General features: G+C 51.0%; 1 protein-coding gene across 3 annotated transcripts in view; it reads right to left on the bottom strand.

Annotated features, from left to right (window-relative positions):
• LOC133360786 (charged multivesicular body protein 1B1) overlaps positions 1–17,316 on the bottom strand; it is a 406,386-nt gene extending 389,070 nt beyond the window's left edge. For 2 of the 3 annotated variants that reach the window (XM_061579664.1, XM_061579663.1), the window contains exons 1-8: positions 17,063–17,316; positions 13,123–13,220; positions 12,315–12,461; positions 10,720–10,788; positions 8,396–8,503; positions 7,754–7,797; positions 5,519–5,591; positions 4,530–4,584 (exon numbers count right to left, since the gene is read on the bottom strand). In XM_061579664.1, the coding sequence (XP_061435648.1) occupies positions 4,540–4,584; positions 5,519–5,591; positions 7,754–7,797; positions 8,396–8,503; positions 10,720–10,788; positions 12,315–12,461; positions 13,123–13,220; positions 17,063–17,081 (603 nt within the window). In that variant the 5' untranslated portion in view covers positions 17,082–17,316 and the 3' untranslated portion in view covers positions 4,530–4,539. Of the gene's footprint in view, positions 1–4,077; positions 4,585–5,518; positions 5,592–7,753; positions 7,798–8,395; positions 8,504–10,719; positions 10,789–12,314; positions 12,462–13,122; positions 13,221–17,062 lie in introns of those variants that run through there. The other variant, XM_061579662.1, reaches the window with a different exon arrangement.
• Positions 17,317–19,331: the final 2,015 nt, after the last annotated feature.

Raw genomic sequence — 19,331 nt, forward strand, 5'->3', positions numbered from 1 at the left:
GTCATGGCTCAGCACTCCGTTATTGGGATTGATGCATGATAACCCCACCATCTCGGATGTATTGCATCCCCACCCCCCCTCCCTTTGGCGAGATGTTATCTCTCTTACCTGGTTGCAGGAGGTCGTGGGTTCCATCCCGACACGATGACTGCTGCTACATTTTTGGAGTTTCTGCGTCTGCCTCTCTGTTTTGGTCACGTTGGTTTGTCTGGGAGTCCATTTTTTACCTCCACATTTAGAATCAAAGTGCGTTTAGATTTGAAGCTTTCGTGACTGTTCTTTCGGTAAAGTCACGTAGGTATAAAATAAAATAATTCTACGTGACTTTACCGAAAGAACCAAATTTATTTGGCTACTAGTATACATTTCCACATGATAAGCCACTTCGGTTGAAATATCACTTGTCAGATCGCGTCTGAAAAGTAGCATAAGGCTAAGTGGGCTTTACCTGGTAAAATAAAGCATTTTAGTTTTAGGGATGAAAACTCCCTGGGGGAGAGGCCATCTGGTACCGCGTCTGCCGTGTGTATTTAATGCATGAAACCTGACCGGCATGCACAGCCTCGGCGCCACAACTCTAAGAATCTTGCACCGATTTTGCAACGTTACAACTGCAGATTTCAAGATTGCAAGAAAAACAGTTTCTGAAATAAACCCACCGACTCAGGTACATTGCAGCATTAAACCGCGACACCAGTGGCAGCATCCAAATGGATTTACGTTGCATTGAGTGAGGTCCCACAGCACTGCAAAACTTGTTAAACTCTTATTTTACGAGATAAGGGGCCGTCCAATAATGACGTCACGCACCTATTGGGGGGGGGGGGTCAGACATTTGTGACGATGTGTGACGAGGGGGGGGGGGGTGAGAAATGTGACGTCACATAAAAATGCGCAACTTTAAATAAATAGACAACACGTTCTACCTAATTAAATAGACTTTTTAATGTTTTCTCCTACAACATCAGAGTGCAGCGCCGCATTAAATATGCACTACAATGACAATAGTTTAAAGTGATTTGAAGCATGTTTTTTTTGTGGGGGGGGGGGGGGGGTGCAGAGCTTTGTGACGTCATATTTGAGGGGGGGGGGTCTGACTTTTTGTGACGCCGTGTGACGAATGGGGGGGGGGGGGGGGGGTCAAAAATGGTCCAAAATCACGTTACGTCATTTATGGACGGCCCTTAAGGTCCACTGAGCTATGGAGCTGTTTCAGAAGCGACCTGACCAGAAAGAGCTCAACGGAGTGGCCGATGTTTTAGAATTTATAGCACCAGCCAATTTATCTAAATTCACCACGCAGACATTCATAGACTCACATCGATCCTGACTCACCACAGAGATCCATGGACTCACCACGCAGAGACCCATACACTCATCACACACACGAATAACCTCACTGCACAGAGACCCATAGACTCGCCACACACGGACCCATATACTCACACAGAGCCATACACTGACACTGAGATCCAGAGACTCACCAAACTGATCCAAACACTCACCACACAGACCCATAGACTCACCACACATACCCATAGACTCACCACACAGAGACCCATTGACTAACACAGCAATAAAATAACACTGAGATCCGTACATTTGCCACAGATTCATAAACTCAGGACGTCGACCTATAGACGTGTAATAAAGGACTCGACCACGAAGTCTGGCTTGGTGTCCTTTATTCGGTTCTTCTTCGTAACCCACACGGCTGTCCTTCTACAAGGCTTCCATACCGATACTGATACTGCTGTTAACCCCGTCACGCCAACAGCTCCTCTGTTGGTCTCCCGTTGTTCTCGTAGCCTTGCTGGCTGTTATCCTCACGCAGCCCCCACTGGCTGCTCTCTCTGCAGTTTCTCCTCTCGTCGCTCTCGTAGCCTCTCTCTCCTCTCGTCGCTCTCGTAGCCTCTCCCACACACAGCCTCGCCGGCTGTGTTCACTGCAGCTCCTCAACCGCCTTCTCTCCAGCAGCCCCACTGCTGTCTTCTCTCGCAGCTCCGCTGGCTGCTCCCTTAGCTGGCCACCGCTGGCCGCCCGTGCCACCCTTCCTGGCTTCGCCCAACGTGGCCTTACTCTTGTCCAGTCTCTCACTCTCTCCCCTCCTCTTCCGGTCTCATCCCTTAAGAACCTTAACCTTGCTCCCACGTCACCTAACTCCACTTCTCCGTGACGTCACATCCTGGAGGTCGCCCGCGCCCGCATTACCGACGCATCACACAGAGACTCATCACACACCAATATACTCACTGCACAGAGGCCCATAGACTCCCACACAGCCATATATTGACACTAAAATCCATAGACTCACCACACAGACCCAGATTCATTATACAGATCAATAGACTCACCAAAGAGATCCATAGACTCACCACATAGACCTATATACACATTACAGAGAGACCCACAGACTCATCACACACCAATAGACTCATCACACACCAATAGACTCACTACACAGAGACCCAGAGGTCCCAGACTCACCATACAGAGAACCAGACTGAACACACAGAGAACCATAGACTGACCACACAGAGATCCATAGACTAAACTAAAAACTTTACTCCTTCATTTGACCAGGTAAGGCCCACTGAGCAATTAGCTATTTTTCATAAGTGACAAGGCCACAAATGATCGCTCAACGACGTGGCTTTATCGTATGTAAATTTATAGTAGCAGCTAAATAATCTCAAACTCTGAATATGTATACTGGAGGAATCCGATGAGCTATAAACCTCTTTATCACAGGGAACTGGGTTAGCTTCTTTTTAAGAATCGACCTGGCCACAATGATACAATTATCGCTTGCAACCTTCAACAGCTAGCTGAGATCAGACCACTGTTTCAATGAGGTCCTGGATGTACACCCACCACCGGAGTGGAAGAATGGCAGGCGCATCTTACAGATGACAAGCTTGTGGTCAGTGGGCAGATCAGCTCCACGTTAGGTCCTGGTGTCAAGGACCCACATCCGCTGTTGCGTCACTAGTCCAGCAAATGTTCTTGCTTGGACCTGGCATGCATCCATGATGTTGTGTGGATGCACCGATGCCAGAACAGCGTGTTGGTAATTACAGGCCCATGGGCTGCACAAAAGTCTAGCAGCCTCCTACCATTGTTATTGAGCTGATCTGGCCCATGCCTTCCATAACACCAGCCTAGGTGCCAGCATCATGACCCCACGCGGGCATTAAAGTCACCCAACAGCATGATTCTATCCCGAGGGGCCACTTTAGCGCACACCTGATAGATTTCGATTTAAAGCTTTCGTGACTGCAGGGATTCATATTCTTGGTTTTTTCGGTAAAGTCACGTAGAAGGGAAATAATAAAATAATAAAAATGAAAAATTCTCACGTTTCGATTGCAACACAAGCAATCAACATCAGGTGTGAAAACTACAGCAAGACAATTTTAGCTGAAGTGGGAGAGACGCTGTGGTAAGGGGTTATATAAGTTAGAGGGGGGAGGAGCAAGGGAAGGGGGGGCGTTGCGTGGAATGCTTCTGGATGGGAGGGGGAAGAGGGCGGGGCTAGGAGCAGAAAACCAATGCCTTTCTAGCCCCACCCACTTTTTGACTCATCGGCCGTGCCTGGATCCTTCCACTGATGTTCATCTTCGGTGGGGGCATAAGTAACAACCACTACCACCCCTTGCCACTGGTTGATGGGAAGGCGAGCCCACAGTAACCTGGGGCTTCCAGCTTCCCACACCTCACCGCCACACTGCCGCCCCCTTCATTCGTTGGGTCAGAAGAACCACTCGCTGTTGTTTGGCAGTTTCTTGCCCCGAGTAGAGGACTGTCCACCTCTGGCTGGAGCCAGAGCCAGTCCACCAGATCTCCTGAATACCGCAGAGATCCAGGTGGTACCAGTCCAGCTCCTGACAGAGGAGTGACAGCCTCTCCTCCGCAGTGAGCATTCAAACATTCCACATGGCCACCCGTAGTGGCTTTTTGATGTTTCTGAAGAAACCCCGAGGGTAAGGAATTAGTCTCCTGGCTCAACCATGTAAATATATATATATATCCACACACCACACACAGACTTGCACACACAGACACAAGCCAGTGGTGTTCTCTGTTAGTCTGATGAGACCTTTAATAATCTTCATCATCATACATTTTTTTTGTACAAGAGAAGCCCCACTCATAAATACAACCGCTTCAAGCAGCAGCAATACCATCTACAACTACTACCACAGAGACACACAAAGAGACAGAGACAGCAAGAGCGACGGACAGAGATACGGTGAGAAAGTGATGCACAGATACAGACGTGGTGTGTGCATGTCTCTGTATTCACATGCAGATTATATTGAGTTTTTTTTTTTAAATCAATAACTCTAAACTAAAAATAAAATAGATGCCCCCATAGCTTTGGGTCCCTGTCTACCGTCTCCCAGTCCTCGTGTTTTCTTGCTCTCATGTCTCTGTGTCTCCATGTCTCCATCTCCGCATATGTGTCCCTGTGTATGTGTGTCCCTGTGTATGTGTGTCCCTGTGTATGTGTGTCCCCGTGTGTGTGTTCCCCGTGTCTCAGACTTGGTCTCGCAGTTTTGCCAAACGTTGAGACAATTCATCCTGAAGACACAGAAATGAAAAAATATGGTTAGTGAGCGAGAGACAGTGGGTGAGTGGATGGGTGAGTGAGAGAGTGAGTGACATTGGGTGAATGGTTGTGAAGGTTGGTGAGTAAGTGGCTTGGTGACTGAGTGGATGAGTGTCTGAGAGAGTGGGTGAATGGGTGAGTAGGTGGTTGAGTGGGTGGGTGAGTTGGTGAGTAGCTGAGTGAGAGGTTGAGAGTGGGGGGTTAAGTGCATACGTGAGTGCGTGAATGGGTAAGTTAGTGAGTGGGTGGGCATGCGACTGAGTTGGTGAGTGGGTGGGTAAGAGAGTGGGTGAGTGGCTAAATGGGTGAGTGGCTAAATGGGCGAGTGGGTGGGTGAATGAGTGGGTGAGTGCATGAGTGGGTGGGTGCCTGAGTAAGCTGGTGAGTGGGTGAGAGAGTGTTTAAGCGCATAAGTGACTGGGTGAGTAGGTGGGTGAGTGGATAAGTTAGTGAGGGAGTGGGTGAATGAGTTGGTGAATGAGTTGGTGAGTGAGTCAGGGGGGTGAGTGGGTGAGTCGGGGGATGAGTGGGTGAGTGCATGAGTGGGTGAGTGAGTGCGTTAGTGAGTGGGTTGGTGAGTGGATGAGTAAGTATTTGGGTGAGTAGGTGATGGAGTAGTTGGGTGAGTGGGCGAGTTCGTGAATGGATAAGCGAGTGGGTGGTTGAGTGAGTGGGTGGGTGAGTGAGCGAGTGGGTCAGTTTGCAAGTTAACACGTGGGTGAGTAGGTGGGAGAGTGGGTGGATGAGTGGCTGGGTGAATGGATCGGTGAGAGTGAGCATGTGAGCGAGTGGGTAGGTGAGCGAGTATGAGGGTGAGTGAATGGTGAGTTAGTGCATGGGTGGGTGAGTTGGTGAGTGGGCGAGTGGTTGAGTGGGTGGGTGGGTCAGTGGGTTAGTAACTCTCACCTGCTCTGTGGAAGCCACACTTGACCCAATGGACCCGGCCTGACCCTGAGGCAGCTCCATGTTGAGATCCAACCTGAAACGACAGTCGACACCGAGTCACGGAGCCGCAGCTGCATTGCCATGGCTGGTGGCAGCGGTGGTGATTGGAGTGGTGGTGATGGGGTTCGTGATAGTGGTGGTGATCATGGTGATGGTAAAGATGATGGTGATTACAAGCTCATGGGCTACACAGAAGTCTTGCAGCCTCCTGCTAACCATTGTTATTGAGCCGATCTGGCCCATGCCTCTCAATCACTCTAGCCCAGGTGTCTGCATCAAAACCCAAACCGGCACTAAAGTTACCCAAGAGGATGCCTCTATCCCGACAGATCATAGAAGGCATCCGACTCATCAGCTTTGCCTGCATCCATCCACTGATGTTCATCTTCAGTGGGGTCGTAAGCAAAGACAACCACCACCACCATCATTCCTCACCTCCTGCTGATGGCGAGGAGAGCTCAGTCGCCTGGCACTCACAGCTTCCCACACCTCACCTCCATGCTTCCACACCTCCCATTAATTATTTTATTCAGAAGCAGAGCCACAACCGATTGTTTGTCAGTTTTCTGTCCCGATTGGAGGACTGTCCACCCCTCACAGTAACTGGAGGCAGAGCCGGTCCACCGGACCTCTTTTAATCCAGAGGTCCAGGTGGTACCGGTCCAGCTCCCGACAGAGAAGTGGCAGCCTCTCCTCCACAGCGAGGAGATATCTGCCTATTGACCATCGACTTGTCATTTGTATGAAGAAGTGCCTGCCATTCTTCTACTGCAGTAGTGGGTGTTCACATAGGACCCCAATCAAACACTCAATAGCGTTTGCAGCTGAGATTGGCATTGTCCTCCACTCCTCCCGATGCCGAAGGGATATGGGCGAGGTTCAGGACTGGCTCAAGCAGCTGCAATAAGGTTTATCGTAGCCTCCACTCCGAGGTTCGGAGAGCCATGCGATGCTGCAAGGATGAGTGGGGGTTGCAGGTTGCAGAGGAGATGGAATCTGCCTCAGTAGCTCGTGATCACATATCACTCTGATTCCATCAAAAAAGTAACTCGCAGTGCCACACTTATCTCCAATCTTAGGGGAAATAATGGTGATCCGATCTCCAACCCCCAGGGGTAAGTTTGCTGGTTTTCTGAGGATTTCTGTGAAGTCTTGGGAGAAGGGAACCCCTCAGTTCAGATCAAATCATGGGGGCAAGCGGGGATGACCCTGCTGGGGCTGCTGTGCCTCAAAACCTAAAAGTAGCCGCTTCCTGCGATTAGTTGTTTCATGTGCAAACTGTTGAGGAAGTATGAAGGGATATCCAGAGTCTAAGACCTGGTAAAGTGCTGGGAAGAGATGGCTTCAAACTGCAGAGGGTGGCTTTTGTGTGCAGACTGCCCTATATGACATCATTACAACAAACTGGACCAATGGACGGGTTCCACATAATTGGAAGGATGCCCAGGTGTTCTCTATTTTAAAAAAAAGGTAACCGCACTGATTGCAATAACTACCAGGGCAGCTACCTCCTCAGTGTGCTGGGAAAGGTCCCGGCCAGGATTATATTTTATTCAACATCGCCTTTCCAGGCATACTGAGGAGAGGCTTGCAGAGCCTCAATGTGGCTTCAGGTCAGGGCAATCCTGCACAGACGCCATTTTCCATCTCCGTCTGCTACAGCAGAGGTGTAGGGAATTTCAGTAGGTCCTACATCTTTGTTTTATTAACCTGGTCAAGGCCTATGATACCATCAATAGGCCAGGGCTCTGTGCTTTCGGGATCCCTGACTCTCTGCTCACGATCATTAAGAACCTTCAGGATGATGGGCAGGCCCGGGTAAAGCTACGTGGCCCGAAGTCCCGGAGTCAGAGCCATTCCCTGCTCACCCACTGTCACACCTAGTCTGGCACAAGTGCCGTAGTGATGTCACTGCCACTTGGTGGTGAATGGCGGCTGTTGTTGCTGATGATGGTGGTGAGATGATGAAGATGGTGGTTATGATGGTGCTGGTGATGGTGTTGATGATGGTGCTGGTGATGACGATAGTGGTAATGATGACGGTGATCGTGGTGGTAATGATGATGATGATGATGGTAATGATGGTGGTAAATATGGTGATGATGGTGAGATTGATGGCGATAGTGGAAATATTGGTGATGGTAGTAGTGATGGTGATGATGGTAATTTTAGTGATGATGGTGTTGATGGCGTTACCCAGCCTCGTCCGCCATTTGGTGCATAAGCCCTTCAACTTCATGCTGTGAAATGACAAAACATCACCATTAGTAAAAGCAGCTACATCACGATCATCATGCACCTGACTACAGCATAACACACAGCATCCCGAGGGCATCACTCCAGCATCACTAAAGCATAGCACACTGCATCCCTACAGCATTACATAAAGCATCACACACAGCATCACACACAACATTACACAGCATCACTATAACATCACTACAGCATCACTATAACATAACTACAGCATCACTACAGCATCACTATAACATCACTACAGTATCCCACTACAGCACCACGACAGCATCACGAACACCTTCAGTCGTCCCATTACAAGAAACCACTTGACTCAGCAGAGTTCAGGGTTGAACCAGGAGCCGCATCTATCAGAGGTGCAGCTCTGGCCTGGCTCAGGCACAGACTGGCCCTGCTGATGAGTCACTGAATGTCGAAACCAGTCCTAGAGTGATGAGTGTGTGAGTGGTGAGTGATTCGTGGCGAGTGATATTTGGTAAGTGAGCAGTGAGTGAGTGGTGAGTGAGTGGTTAGTGAGTATGTGGTGAGTGCGAAGACAGTGATGAGTGATTGGTGGGTGAGCGGTGAGCCAGTGGCAAGTACCTGTGGAGTGGTGAGTGTGGTAGAGCTGCTCATCGTGTCCTCCATCTGTGCAGTTTGAACGTCCAGGGTCTCAAACTGAGATTCAAACTTATCCATGAGTGCCGAGATCTGGGACACGGGGAGGAGACATAGTGAGTTGACACAGTGAGATTCAGGGAGGACATACGGGGAGACAATGAGAGAAATGGGGAGGTATGGGGAGACACAGCGACCCTAAACCCCCAAGGTGGCCGAGAAGTCCATGACAGACATCGGTAAACTTCATCCTCGAGCATTTATTGTTCTGGCTGTCGATTTGAAATTTGTTTCACCCCTAGACAACTCCGAGTGCACTGGTTTGTGCCCCATTGTTACCCAGCCTTCTAGAGGCCCAAACATCCTCGACTACATCTTTGTTTCCAGGAAACATCATGGCCACGTGAAGGTCGTGAAGCCTGTAATCAAAACTGACCATCTGACAGTAATCGCGCATTCTGGCCCCACGCAAATGCCAGCCAACAAAACCAGATTTCGCTACACCTTCCGGAAAAGGGGCCCCACTCAACATGGCAGGTTTCTTGCCAACGCTGATAAACTTGAAACGCAGCTCCTCCTGTCATCCGAATCCGACACTCAAGCAGCCTTCGACCATTTTTACACCGCCGGACTCGCTACCCTCAATGAATTCCGCCCAGAAGGCTCTTCAACCCTCACCGCACGTGATCCATCTTTTGTTCCACCTGAAATGAAAGCTGACCTGCGACTCAAGAATAAATTGATGCGAGTAGGCCCACTTGAGGAAGCCATTGCACTTGCAATTCGCATCGGCAGAAACATTACCAGTCGCAATACCACTGCAACTTGTCACGGCAGATCCTGGACTGGATGCGAAGGGGATGTGGGCTAATGTTCGGCGCCTCTCTCGCCATGAGTACTCACGTGAAGTACCCGCATCCATCACTGCGCACACCATTAATGCCCATTATGCCACTATTTCCCATGATCACTCATACACTCTCACCAGTAGGAAGTCCCCAGCTTCAGCTGCCAACCCAAACCACCACATCTCTGAGCTGGAGATATTCACCATTCTGGACAAGCTTTGCCACACAGCCACTGGCCCCGACAACCCCCCAGCCCAGTTTCTCTGTTTTGGTCCCTCGATATTTTGCCGGCCCATTGCGCAGCTATTACATTGGTCTCTCTCCTCCTCGACTATTCCTGGCTAGTTGAAGCGAGCCTCCATCAATCCATCAATCCTATAACGAAGATGTCCACCCCTTCCAGCCTTTCTGACTTCAGACCAATATCCATCACTTGTTTGATCTAGTTATCTAGGATGCTTGAAATGATTGTTGTAAGGACATTCATCCATCCCAGTCTGCGCAACCCGCCACCCTCCTGGACTTTCTCTGATAAATTTGTTTTCCACCCTTCAGGCTCCACCACTGCTGCCCTCGTCGCCACAAACAAGTAGGTTTGTGTCATCTGCCTGGACTTCAGCAAAGTCTTTGACACTGTCCATCATGCTTGTTGACTTGAGAGACCCTCAATCGTGAATGTGATAGACACGGTGAGAGACACGGTGAGAGACACGGTGAGAGACACAGTGAGACACGGTGAGGCACAGTGAGAGACACGGGGAGAGATATGGTAAGAGATACGGGGAGACATGGTTAGGCACAGTGAGAGACACGGTGTGGAACAGGGAGAGACACAGGGAGAGACACGGTGAGAGACACGGTGAGAGAGTCGGTGAGAAACACGGTGAGAGACACAGTGAGACACGGTGAGGCACAGTGAGAGACACGGGGAGAGATATGGTAAGAGATATGGTAAGAGATACGGTAAGAGACACGGGGAGACATGGTTAGGCACAGTGAGAGACACGGTGTGGAACAGGGAGAGACACAGGGAGAGACATGGTGAGAGAGACGTGATAAGAGACGGTTGAGAGAGATGGTGAGAGACACGGTGAGAGACACGGTGAGAGACACGGTGAGAGACACGGTGAGAGACACGGTGAGAGACACGGTGAGAGACACGGTGAGAGACACGGTGAGAGACACGGTGAGAGACACGGTGAGAGACACAGTGAGTGACACGGGGAGAGACACGGTGAGAGACACGGTGAGAGACACAGGGAAAGACACAGGGAGAGACACGGTGATGGACGCGGTGAGAGACGCGGTGAGAGACGCGGTGAGAGACGCGGTGAGAGACGCGGTGAGAGACGCGGTGAGAGACACGGTGAGAGACACGGTGAGAGACACGGTGAGAGACACGGTGAGAGACACGGTGAGAGACATGGTTAGGCAGTCAGAGACATGGGGAGGCAGTCTCACCTTCTCTAGGTTCATGCTCTTCAGAGCAGCGTCCATGCTCTTCACTACCCCAGCCATAGACTTCGTGACCTGAGAGAGAGGTAGAGAGATACACAGGGAGAGAGACACAGAGCCATGAGTGATTGTCTGAATGTGGGGAGTAGTGGCGTAGCGGGTGGCACGCTGCGCTACGAACTTGACGAGCCGGGTTCGATTCCCGTTCACGATCAACAGCAGTAACAGCAATTATCTGAACCGGTCCTGGCCCTCTCCGAGGTCAAATCCTCAAAGGAGTACCTGGTGCAATGTGTAGTAAACATCGCCACTTGGGAGACAAAGGCCGCCGGGTGTGGTGCAAGCCACCAACCCCCTCGTGTGTCACAGTGCAGGCCTTCACGGGTGCTTGCCCCAAAAATCTGTTAATGGAGGATCTTTATCAATATATGTGGAGCACCTGGCCCGGAGTGCACCTGGCCTGGCACAAAAGCCATGGTGATGTCACCGCCACTTAGTGGCGAGTGCCGCTATTGTTTGCTTTGTTGTGTGGGGAGAAGTAGTGCAGTGGTTATTGCACTGTGCCACAAACCCAACGACCCGAGTTTAATTCCCCGCTCACCGAGGTCGACTCATTTTATGTATGCTGATGAATTGGTAATTGCTGCTAATTCTGAGGAGTTGGAGATTCTACAGACGAATCTGGAGTGTCACTAAGAGGTTAGGGCCTTACCATCGAACCTGACCAAAACAAAGCACTTGCCTGGGTATGTTATGTCAAACACTCCACACCCTCCACTCCCCATGAGTGGTGGGGGCAGTTTTGGGGAGAGTGGAGAAGTTCCTGTAGCTGGGCAGTGTGCTTATGACCAATTGCGGTGTGGCAGTGCAGGTCTCACTCCAAATCAGACGAGCGGCATTATCTTTTCATCGGCTGCGTAACGCTGCTGTGTCGAAGCTACCTGGTCTGTCGCTCCATACGAAGCTCCGGGTCTTCTCGGCCACAGTTATACCCTCTCCTTTGTCTATGCTTGCAAAACGTGGACCCCTTTCAACAAACCTCTCTGCTGGTTTGAAACATTCAGGTTGGCTCGCCAACAATTCATCCTTGTATTAACCAGGCTCGATGGTGTGAGGAGCCCGCAATTCTTTGAAAGATATGGACACAGTCCCATTATTGAGCTCCTCTTGCAGATGAGGCTGTGTTGGCTGGGTCATGTAGGCTGCATGCCCAGCTGCTGCATGCCCAAGCAGCTTGTTTGGCTGGATAGAGGAGGCTAAACGGGCACGGCACGGGCTGGAGTTGAGTGCAGCTGGTGCATCTGCCAGTGATCTCAGTCAGTTAATCCATGGCACCTGGGTCTGTCCCTTGACCTCCTGCCAGCAGGCATTCGACACTTCACGTGGCCTTAACATGCACATAGCCTGGCACAATCGCAGTGGTGACGACACCGCCACTTAGTGGCGAATGGCGATTGTTGTTGCGTCTGTACATGTGTCTTTGTGTGCCTCCATGCGTCTTTGTGTGAGTGTGCATGTATGTACGCGAGTGCGTGTCTGTAAGTGAACATGTGTCTCTACGTGCACGTAGCGTGCACGCGCAGTGTCCATGGGTTTGGCACCTTGCCCATGGTGACGGCTGTCTGCACGCGGGCCGACACGGCATCCACACGAGCGCTCATGCGCAAGTAGTTGAGCGATTGGTTCTTCTGTCGGATCGCATTCTCCGCGTGGATCCGCGCCACCTCCATGTTGCCCTTCGCGATCGCCTACACAACACGCACGCGCCAGGCTAGGTGCACACTCATTCAGATACTCACATATACTCATGTGTGCACCAGGATAGGTAACATGTTCACACTCGCACACAGATATGCATACATGTGTGACAGTCTAGGTGACGCTCATTCACAGACATGCGTGTGTGCCATGCTAGGTCAGAATCTGAATCTTTCAGAAAGTTTGTTTATCCGAGAGGAATCCGATGACCTATAAAGCTCTTTTTCACAGATGTCCAGTAGGACATCAAGGTGCACACTCACTCCCACTCACTCACTCACTCACAGACACGCATGTGTCTGCCAGGCTAAGAGAAAGCTCACATACTCACAGCCTAGGTGCACAACGCAAAGATCTCCCCGTATAGCCTTGACAGACTTTTGGGGCAAGTGCTATGACAGAATAGCGCCTATGAAGGCCAGAACAGTACACGGCGGTGTGGGTGGCCAGCACCACGTTTGGCCCCATTTGTTTCCCTGCTGGTGATATTATCTCTACACACCGCTACACCAGGTACTAATTTTTGGGGTTCGTAGTGCAGCACGCTGCTCGCCAAATCACTCACAGACACGCCCTTGTGCCAGGCTAGGGGCATGGTCTCCCTCTCCGCCCCCCCACATCCCATGCCAGGCTAGGTGCACACTCCCTCACCCTTTTCACTTTAGCCTTTTCAGTCTTCTCCTCCTTGTCGCACTTCTTGGAGCTCCGGGTCAGCTCCTTCGCCGCGAACTTCAGATTGAAAAGGTGCTCTGAGGTCACGGTCAAGGGGTCAACGGTCATCAGCAAGACCATCGCTCTAACCACAACCACCACCACCACAGTCAACACAACAGCCACCACCACAACCATCACCACCACAGCCGCAACAACCACCAGAGCCACCACAACGACCACAGCGACCACGACCATCATCACAACTCCCATCCATCACAGTCATGGAGCTCACACCAGCACAACCACAACAGCCACCATTCGCCACTAAGTGGCGGCGACGTCATCACGGCGCTTGTTGCCAGACAAGGAGCACTTTGAGGCCACGTGAAGTGTTGAAGGCTCACTGACAGGAGATGACGGGACAGACCCAGGTGCCATGGGTTGACTAAGATGACCGACAGATGCATCACCCGTGCCCCCTACTGTGCAAACTTGCTTCATTTTCTGAGTGAGACCTCTGCTGTGAAACTGGAGTTGGTCATAAGCACACTGCTCAGGTATGGAAAGCTCTCCACAACTGCTCCTTCACCAATATTGAGTTGAGGGGGTAGCATCTGCAAGTAAATGAAAACAAATATCATTGACAACCTTCACCAGCGAGCTGAAACCAGCCCACTGTGGGTTTGAATGGGGTCCTAGGTGGACGCCCACCACCACAGTGGAAGAAAGGCAGGCACAGATGACAATCTGATGGTAATTGGGCAGATCAGTTCCCACGGTAAGTCCTGGTGTTAAGGACATGGACCTGCATCCGCTGTTAAGTCACTTTAGAACTATTTTAAACTTAACAATTTTTTATTTTACCAGGTAAGGCCCACTTAAGCTATTTGCTCTTTTCAGAAGCGATATGACCACAATTGACAGCTCAATGAAGTGGCCAATCTTGTGGCAATGCATAGCATCAGCCAAATACTCTAAAACGCATGTTTCTAAATGTGGAGAAAAAAACCACCACGGGGAGAGACACGCAAACTTAAAATAAACAGGTGTCAGAGTCGGGATCGAACCCATGACCTTCTGTATACGAAGCGAGGTAGTTAACATCTCGCCACCATGGCACCCTCCCTACCTTTTGTTGATGGGAACACGAGCCCACAGCAGCCCGAGATGTACAGCTTCCCACCTCACACCCATGCTCCCACACTCCCTTCATTCTTTTGTTCAGAAGCAGAGCCACTCCCTGTTGTTTGGCGATTCCCTACCCTGAGGAGGACTGGTGTTGACCACTCAGTGACTGGAGCCAGAACCAGTCCACGGGACCTCCTGTATTCCAGGCGGTGAAGTTTTTTGTTGATGAAACCCGATTTAAGAGCATCTTGGCTCACAGGGTAAAAACAATAAACTAAGCTCCCAACAGAGGAATGGCAGCTTCTCCACAGTAAGCATTCAAAATACTTCACTCACATCACCAAAGATCCCCCGTGGAGCCTTAACAAATGGCTGGGGCTGGTTAGCGAGCACCTATGAAGGCCGGCACGGAACATGAGGGGGTGGTGTGGATAGGACCACGCCAGACCGCCTTTGTCTCCCGCGTGGCCAGGTTTAAACATCGAACCAGGTATTAATTTAAGGCCGAGTCAACCTACGGGAGGCCCAGCACCGGTCGCCGGGTTCGTAGTGCAGCACGCTAACCACTGCACCTCACAGCATCAACACCATCATCGACACCGTCACCGACACCACTAAAGACAAAAGTTCCCCGTATAACCTGAACAGGCTGTTGGAGGAAGTGCTGTTAGCGAGCACCTATTAAGGCCGGCACGGCACACAAGGACGTGGGTGGCCACCACCACGCCCGGCCGCCTTTGTCTCCCTAGTGGCGATATTTATACACCGCACCAAGTACTCATTTGAGGCTGAGTCAACCTAGGGGAGGTCCAGGACCCATTCAGATAATCGTCGTGTCTGGTGTTCGTTATCGGAAATCGAACTCGGGTTGCCAGGTTTGTAACGCAGCGCGCTGACAACCTCTACACTACCGCTCCACCAACTGACATCATCACCACCATCATCACCACCACCACTACCCACCATCATCACCACCACCATCATCACCACCATCACCACCACCACCATCATCACCACCACCACCCACCATCATCACCACCACCATCATCATCATCACCACCACCACCCACCATCATCACCACCACCATCATCACCACCACCATCACCACCACCATCATCACCACCACCATCATCATCATCACCACCACCACCCACCATCATCACCACCACCACCATCACCACCACCATCATCACCATCACCACCACCATAATCATCATCACCACCACCCACCATCATCATCACCACCAGCATCATCACCACCACCCATCGCGCTGGCCATTGTGACCCTCGAAAGTTGTTGTAGTGGTGGTAGTTGTTGTAGTGGTGGTAGTTGTTGTAGTAGTGGTAGTTGTTGTAGTAATGGTAGTTGTTGTAGTGGTGGTAGTTGTAGTGGTGGTTGTTGTAGTGGTGGTAGTTATAGTGGTGGTTGTTGTAGTGGTGGTAGTTGTTGTAGTGGTGGTAGTTGTTGTAGTAGTGGTAGTTGTTGTAGCAGTGTAGTAGTGTAGTAGTGGTAGCAGTGGTAGTTGTTGTAGTAGTGGTAGTTGTTGTAGTGGTGGTAGTTGTTGTAGTGGTGGTAGTTGTAGTAGTGGTGGTAGTTGTTGTAGTGGTGGTAGTTGTTGTAGTGGTGGTAGTTGTTGTAGTGGTGGTAGTTGTTGTTGTAGTGTTGGTTGTTGTAGTGGTAGTTGTTGTAGTTGTTGTAGTGGTGGTAGTTGTAGTAGTGGTGGTAGTTGTTGTAGTGGTGGTAGTTGTTGTAGTGGTGGTAGTTGTTGTAGTGGTGGTAGTTGTTGTAGTGGTGGTAGTTGTTGTAGTAGTGGTAGTTGTTGTAGTAGTGGTGGTAGTTGTTATAGTGGTGGTAGTTGTTGTAGTGGTGGTAGTTGTTGTAGTGGTGGTATTTGTTGTAGTGGTGGTAGTTGTTGTAGTGGTGGTAGTTGTTGTAGTGGTGGTAGCTGTTGTAGTAGTGGTGGTAGTTGTTGTAGTGGTGGTGGTAGTTGTTGTAGTGGTGGTAGTTGTTGTAGTGGTGGTAGTTGTTGTTGTAGTGGTAGTTGTAGTGGTGGTAGTTGTTGTAGTAGTAAGTGGTTGTAGTAGTAGTGGTTGTAGTGGTAGTTGTTGTAGTAGTGGTTGTTGTAGTGGTAGTTGTTGTAGTGGTAGTTGTAGTAGTGGTAGTTGTTGTAGTAGTGGTAGTTGTTGTAGTAGTGGTAGTTGTTGTAGTGGTGGTAGTTGTTGTAGTGGTGGTAGTTGTTGTAGTGTTGGTTGTTGTAGTGGTGGTAGTTGTTGTTGTAGTGTTGGTTGTTGTAGTGGTAGTTGTAGTGGTGGTAGTTGTTGTAGTAGTAATAGTGGTTGTAGTAGTAGTGGTAGTTGTTGTAGTGGTGGTAGTTGTTGTAGTAGTGGTAGTTGTTGTTGTAGTGTTGGTTGTTGTAGTGTTGGTTGTTGTAGTGGTGGTAGTTGTTTTTGTAGTGTTGGTTGTTGTAGTGGTGGTAGTTGTTGTTGTAGTGTTGTTTGTTGTAGTGGTGGTAGTTGTTGTAGTGTAGTGGTAGTTGTTGTGGGTGTTGTTGTTGTAGTGGTGGTAGTTGTTGTTGTAGTGGTGGTTGTTGTAGTGTAGTGGTGGTAGTTGTAGTGGTGGTAGTTGTTGTAGTGGTGGTAGTTGTTGTAGTGTAGTGGTGGTAGTTGTTGTTGTAGTGGTGGTAGTTGTTGTAGTGGTGGTAGTTGTTGTAGTGTAGTGGTGGTAGTTGTTGTTGTAGTGGTGGTAGTTGTTGTGGGTGTTGTTGTTGAGGCCTGGGCGCCGCTACTTCCGCAGCAGAGGCAGGATACTCTCCATGGCCGCCGACATAACGATGTCGCTGCTTGTTGCTGCTGCTGCTGCTCCTCGCTTTGTCGTGAGAGAAGTCCGCTCGTCAACCTCGTCTAGCGACTCTGGACTCAACAACTACGAACTCACGACTCTGGACTCAACAACTACGTACTCACGACTCTGGACTCACGACTCTGGACTCAACAACTACGAACTCACGACTCTGGACTCGCCGCTTACAGTTCGCATCCAGAGCTCAGACAGTAGCAGACCACGGCGCGATGTGATTGGTCGAGGCGTTAATTTTATGTTAATTTATTTGCGGACATCCGATTGGTCGCGCGTGTGTGATGATTAATTTATTCGCGGAGCTCGTGTCGTGATTGGCTCCATGCAACATCATTATGTTAATTTATACTCAGAGCCGCCAACCAGAGCTCAAGATGTGGTCGCGAGATAATAATATGCTAATTTATGTTGTGGTTATCACGTGTGGCCAGGGAGCCAATGGGAAACAGCTATCGACCATTCGGAATATATTGATGATGGATTGCGCAACGGGGGGGGGGGGGGGGGGTGCAAGGATTACGTCACTAGCGCGCGTGACGGGGGTTACGTCACCGGGGCGCGTGATGATGGTGACGTCACGGGGTGTTCCCCCGTACATTGCGGGTGACGTAACCGCGGCGCGTGACCGCGCCGACGTCACGAGGAGGAACCGCACCCCCCGTATAAAGAAGTCCTTTGGGGGCTGATGGGATGCGTCAAGAGACAGAGAGACACAGGGAAACACGGGGAGACACAGGGAGACAGAGAGACATGGGGAGACACAAGGAAACAGAGAGACACGGGGAGACAGAGACACGGTGAGGCACAGGGAGACACAGGGAGACAGACAGGGAGACACAGGGAGACAGAGAGACACGGGGAGACACAGGGAGACAGAGAGACACGGTGAGACAGAGAGACACGGGGAGACACGGAGACAGGGAGACACGGGGAGACACAAGGAACAGAGAGACACGGGAGACAGACAGACACGGTGAGGCACAGGGAGACACGGGGAGACACATGGAGACAGAGAGACACGGGGAGACAGAGAGACACGGGGAGACACAGGGAGACAGAGAGACACGGGGAGACAGAGAGACACAGGGAGACAGAGAGACACGGGGAGACAGGGAGACACGGGGAGACACAGGGAGACAGAGAGACACGGGGAGACAGACAGACACGGTGAGGCACAGGGAGACACGGGGAGACACAGGGAGACAGACAGAGAGACACAGGGAGACAGAGAGACACGGGGAGACACATGGAGACAGAGAGACACGGGGAGACAGAGAGACACGGGGAGACAGACAGAGAGACACAGAGAGACACGGGGAGACAGAGAGACACGGGGAGACAGAGAGACACGGGGAGACACAGGGAGACAGAGAGACACGGGGAGACACAGGGAGACACGGGGAGACACAGGGAGACAGACAAAGAGACACAGGGAGACAGAGAGACACGGGGAGACAGAGAGACACGGGGAGACACAGGGATACACGGGGAGAGAGACAGGGAGACACGTGGAGACAGAGAGACACGGGGAGACACAGGGAGACAGAGAGACACGGGGAGACAGAGATACACGGGGAGACACAGGGAGACAGAGACACGGGGAGACAGAGATACACGGGGAGACACAGGGAGACAGAGAGAGACGGGGAGACAGAGAGACACGGGGAGACACAGGGAGACAGAGAGACACGGGGAGACACAGGGAGACAGAGAGACACAGGGAGACAGAGAGACACGGGGAGACACAGGGAGACAGAGAGACACAGGTAGACAGAGAGACACAGGGAGACACAGGGAGACAGAGACACGGGGAGACAGAGAGACACGGTGAGACACAGGGAGACAGAGAGAGACGGGGAGACAGAGAGACACGGGGAGACACAGGGAGACCGAGGAGACGGGGAGACAGAGAGACACGGGGAGACACAGGGAGACAGAGAGACACGGGAGACACAGGGAGACAGAGGGAGACTGGGGAGACAGAGAGACACTGGGAGACACAGGGAGACAGAGAGACACAGGGAGACAGAGAGACACAGGGAGTCCACAGGGAGACAGAGAGACACAGGGAGACAGAGAGACACAGGGAGACACAGGAGACAGAGAGACAACGGTGGAGACAGAGAGACACGGGGAGACACAGGGAGACAGACAGAGAGACACGGTGAGACAGAGAGACACGGGGAGACCAGGGAGACAGAGAGACACGGGGAGACAGAC

This window comes from Lethenteron reissneri, chromosome 69 (assembly GCF_015708825.2).
Source record: "Lethenteron reissneri isolate LAM-NWPU_2019-01 chromosome 69, ASM1570882v1, whole genome shotgun sequence".
Lineage (NCBI taxonomy): Eukaryota > Metazoa > Chordata > Hyperoartia > Petromyzontiformes > Petromyzontidae > Lethenteron > Lethenteron reissneri.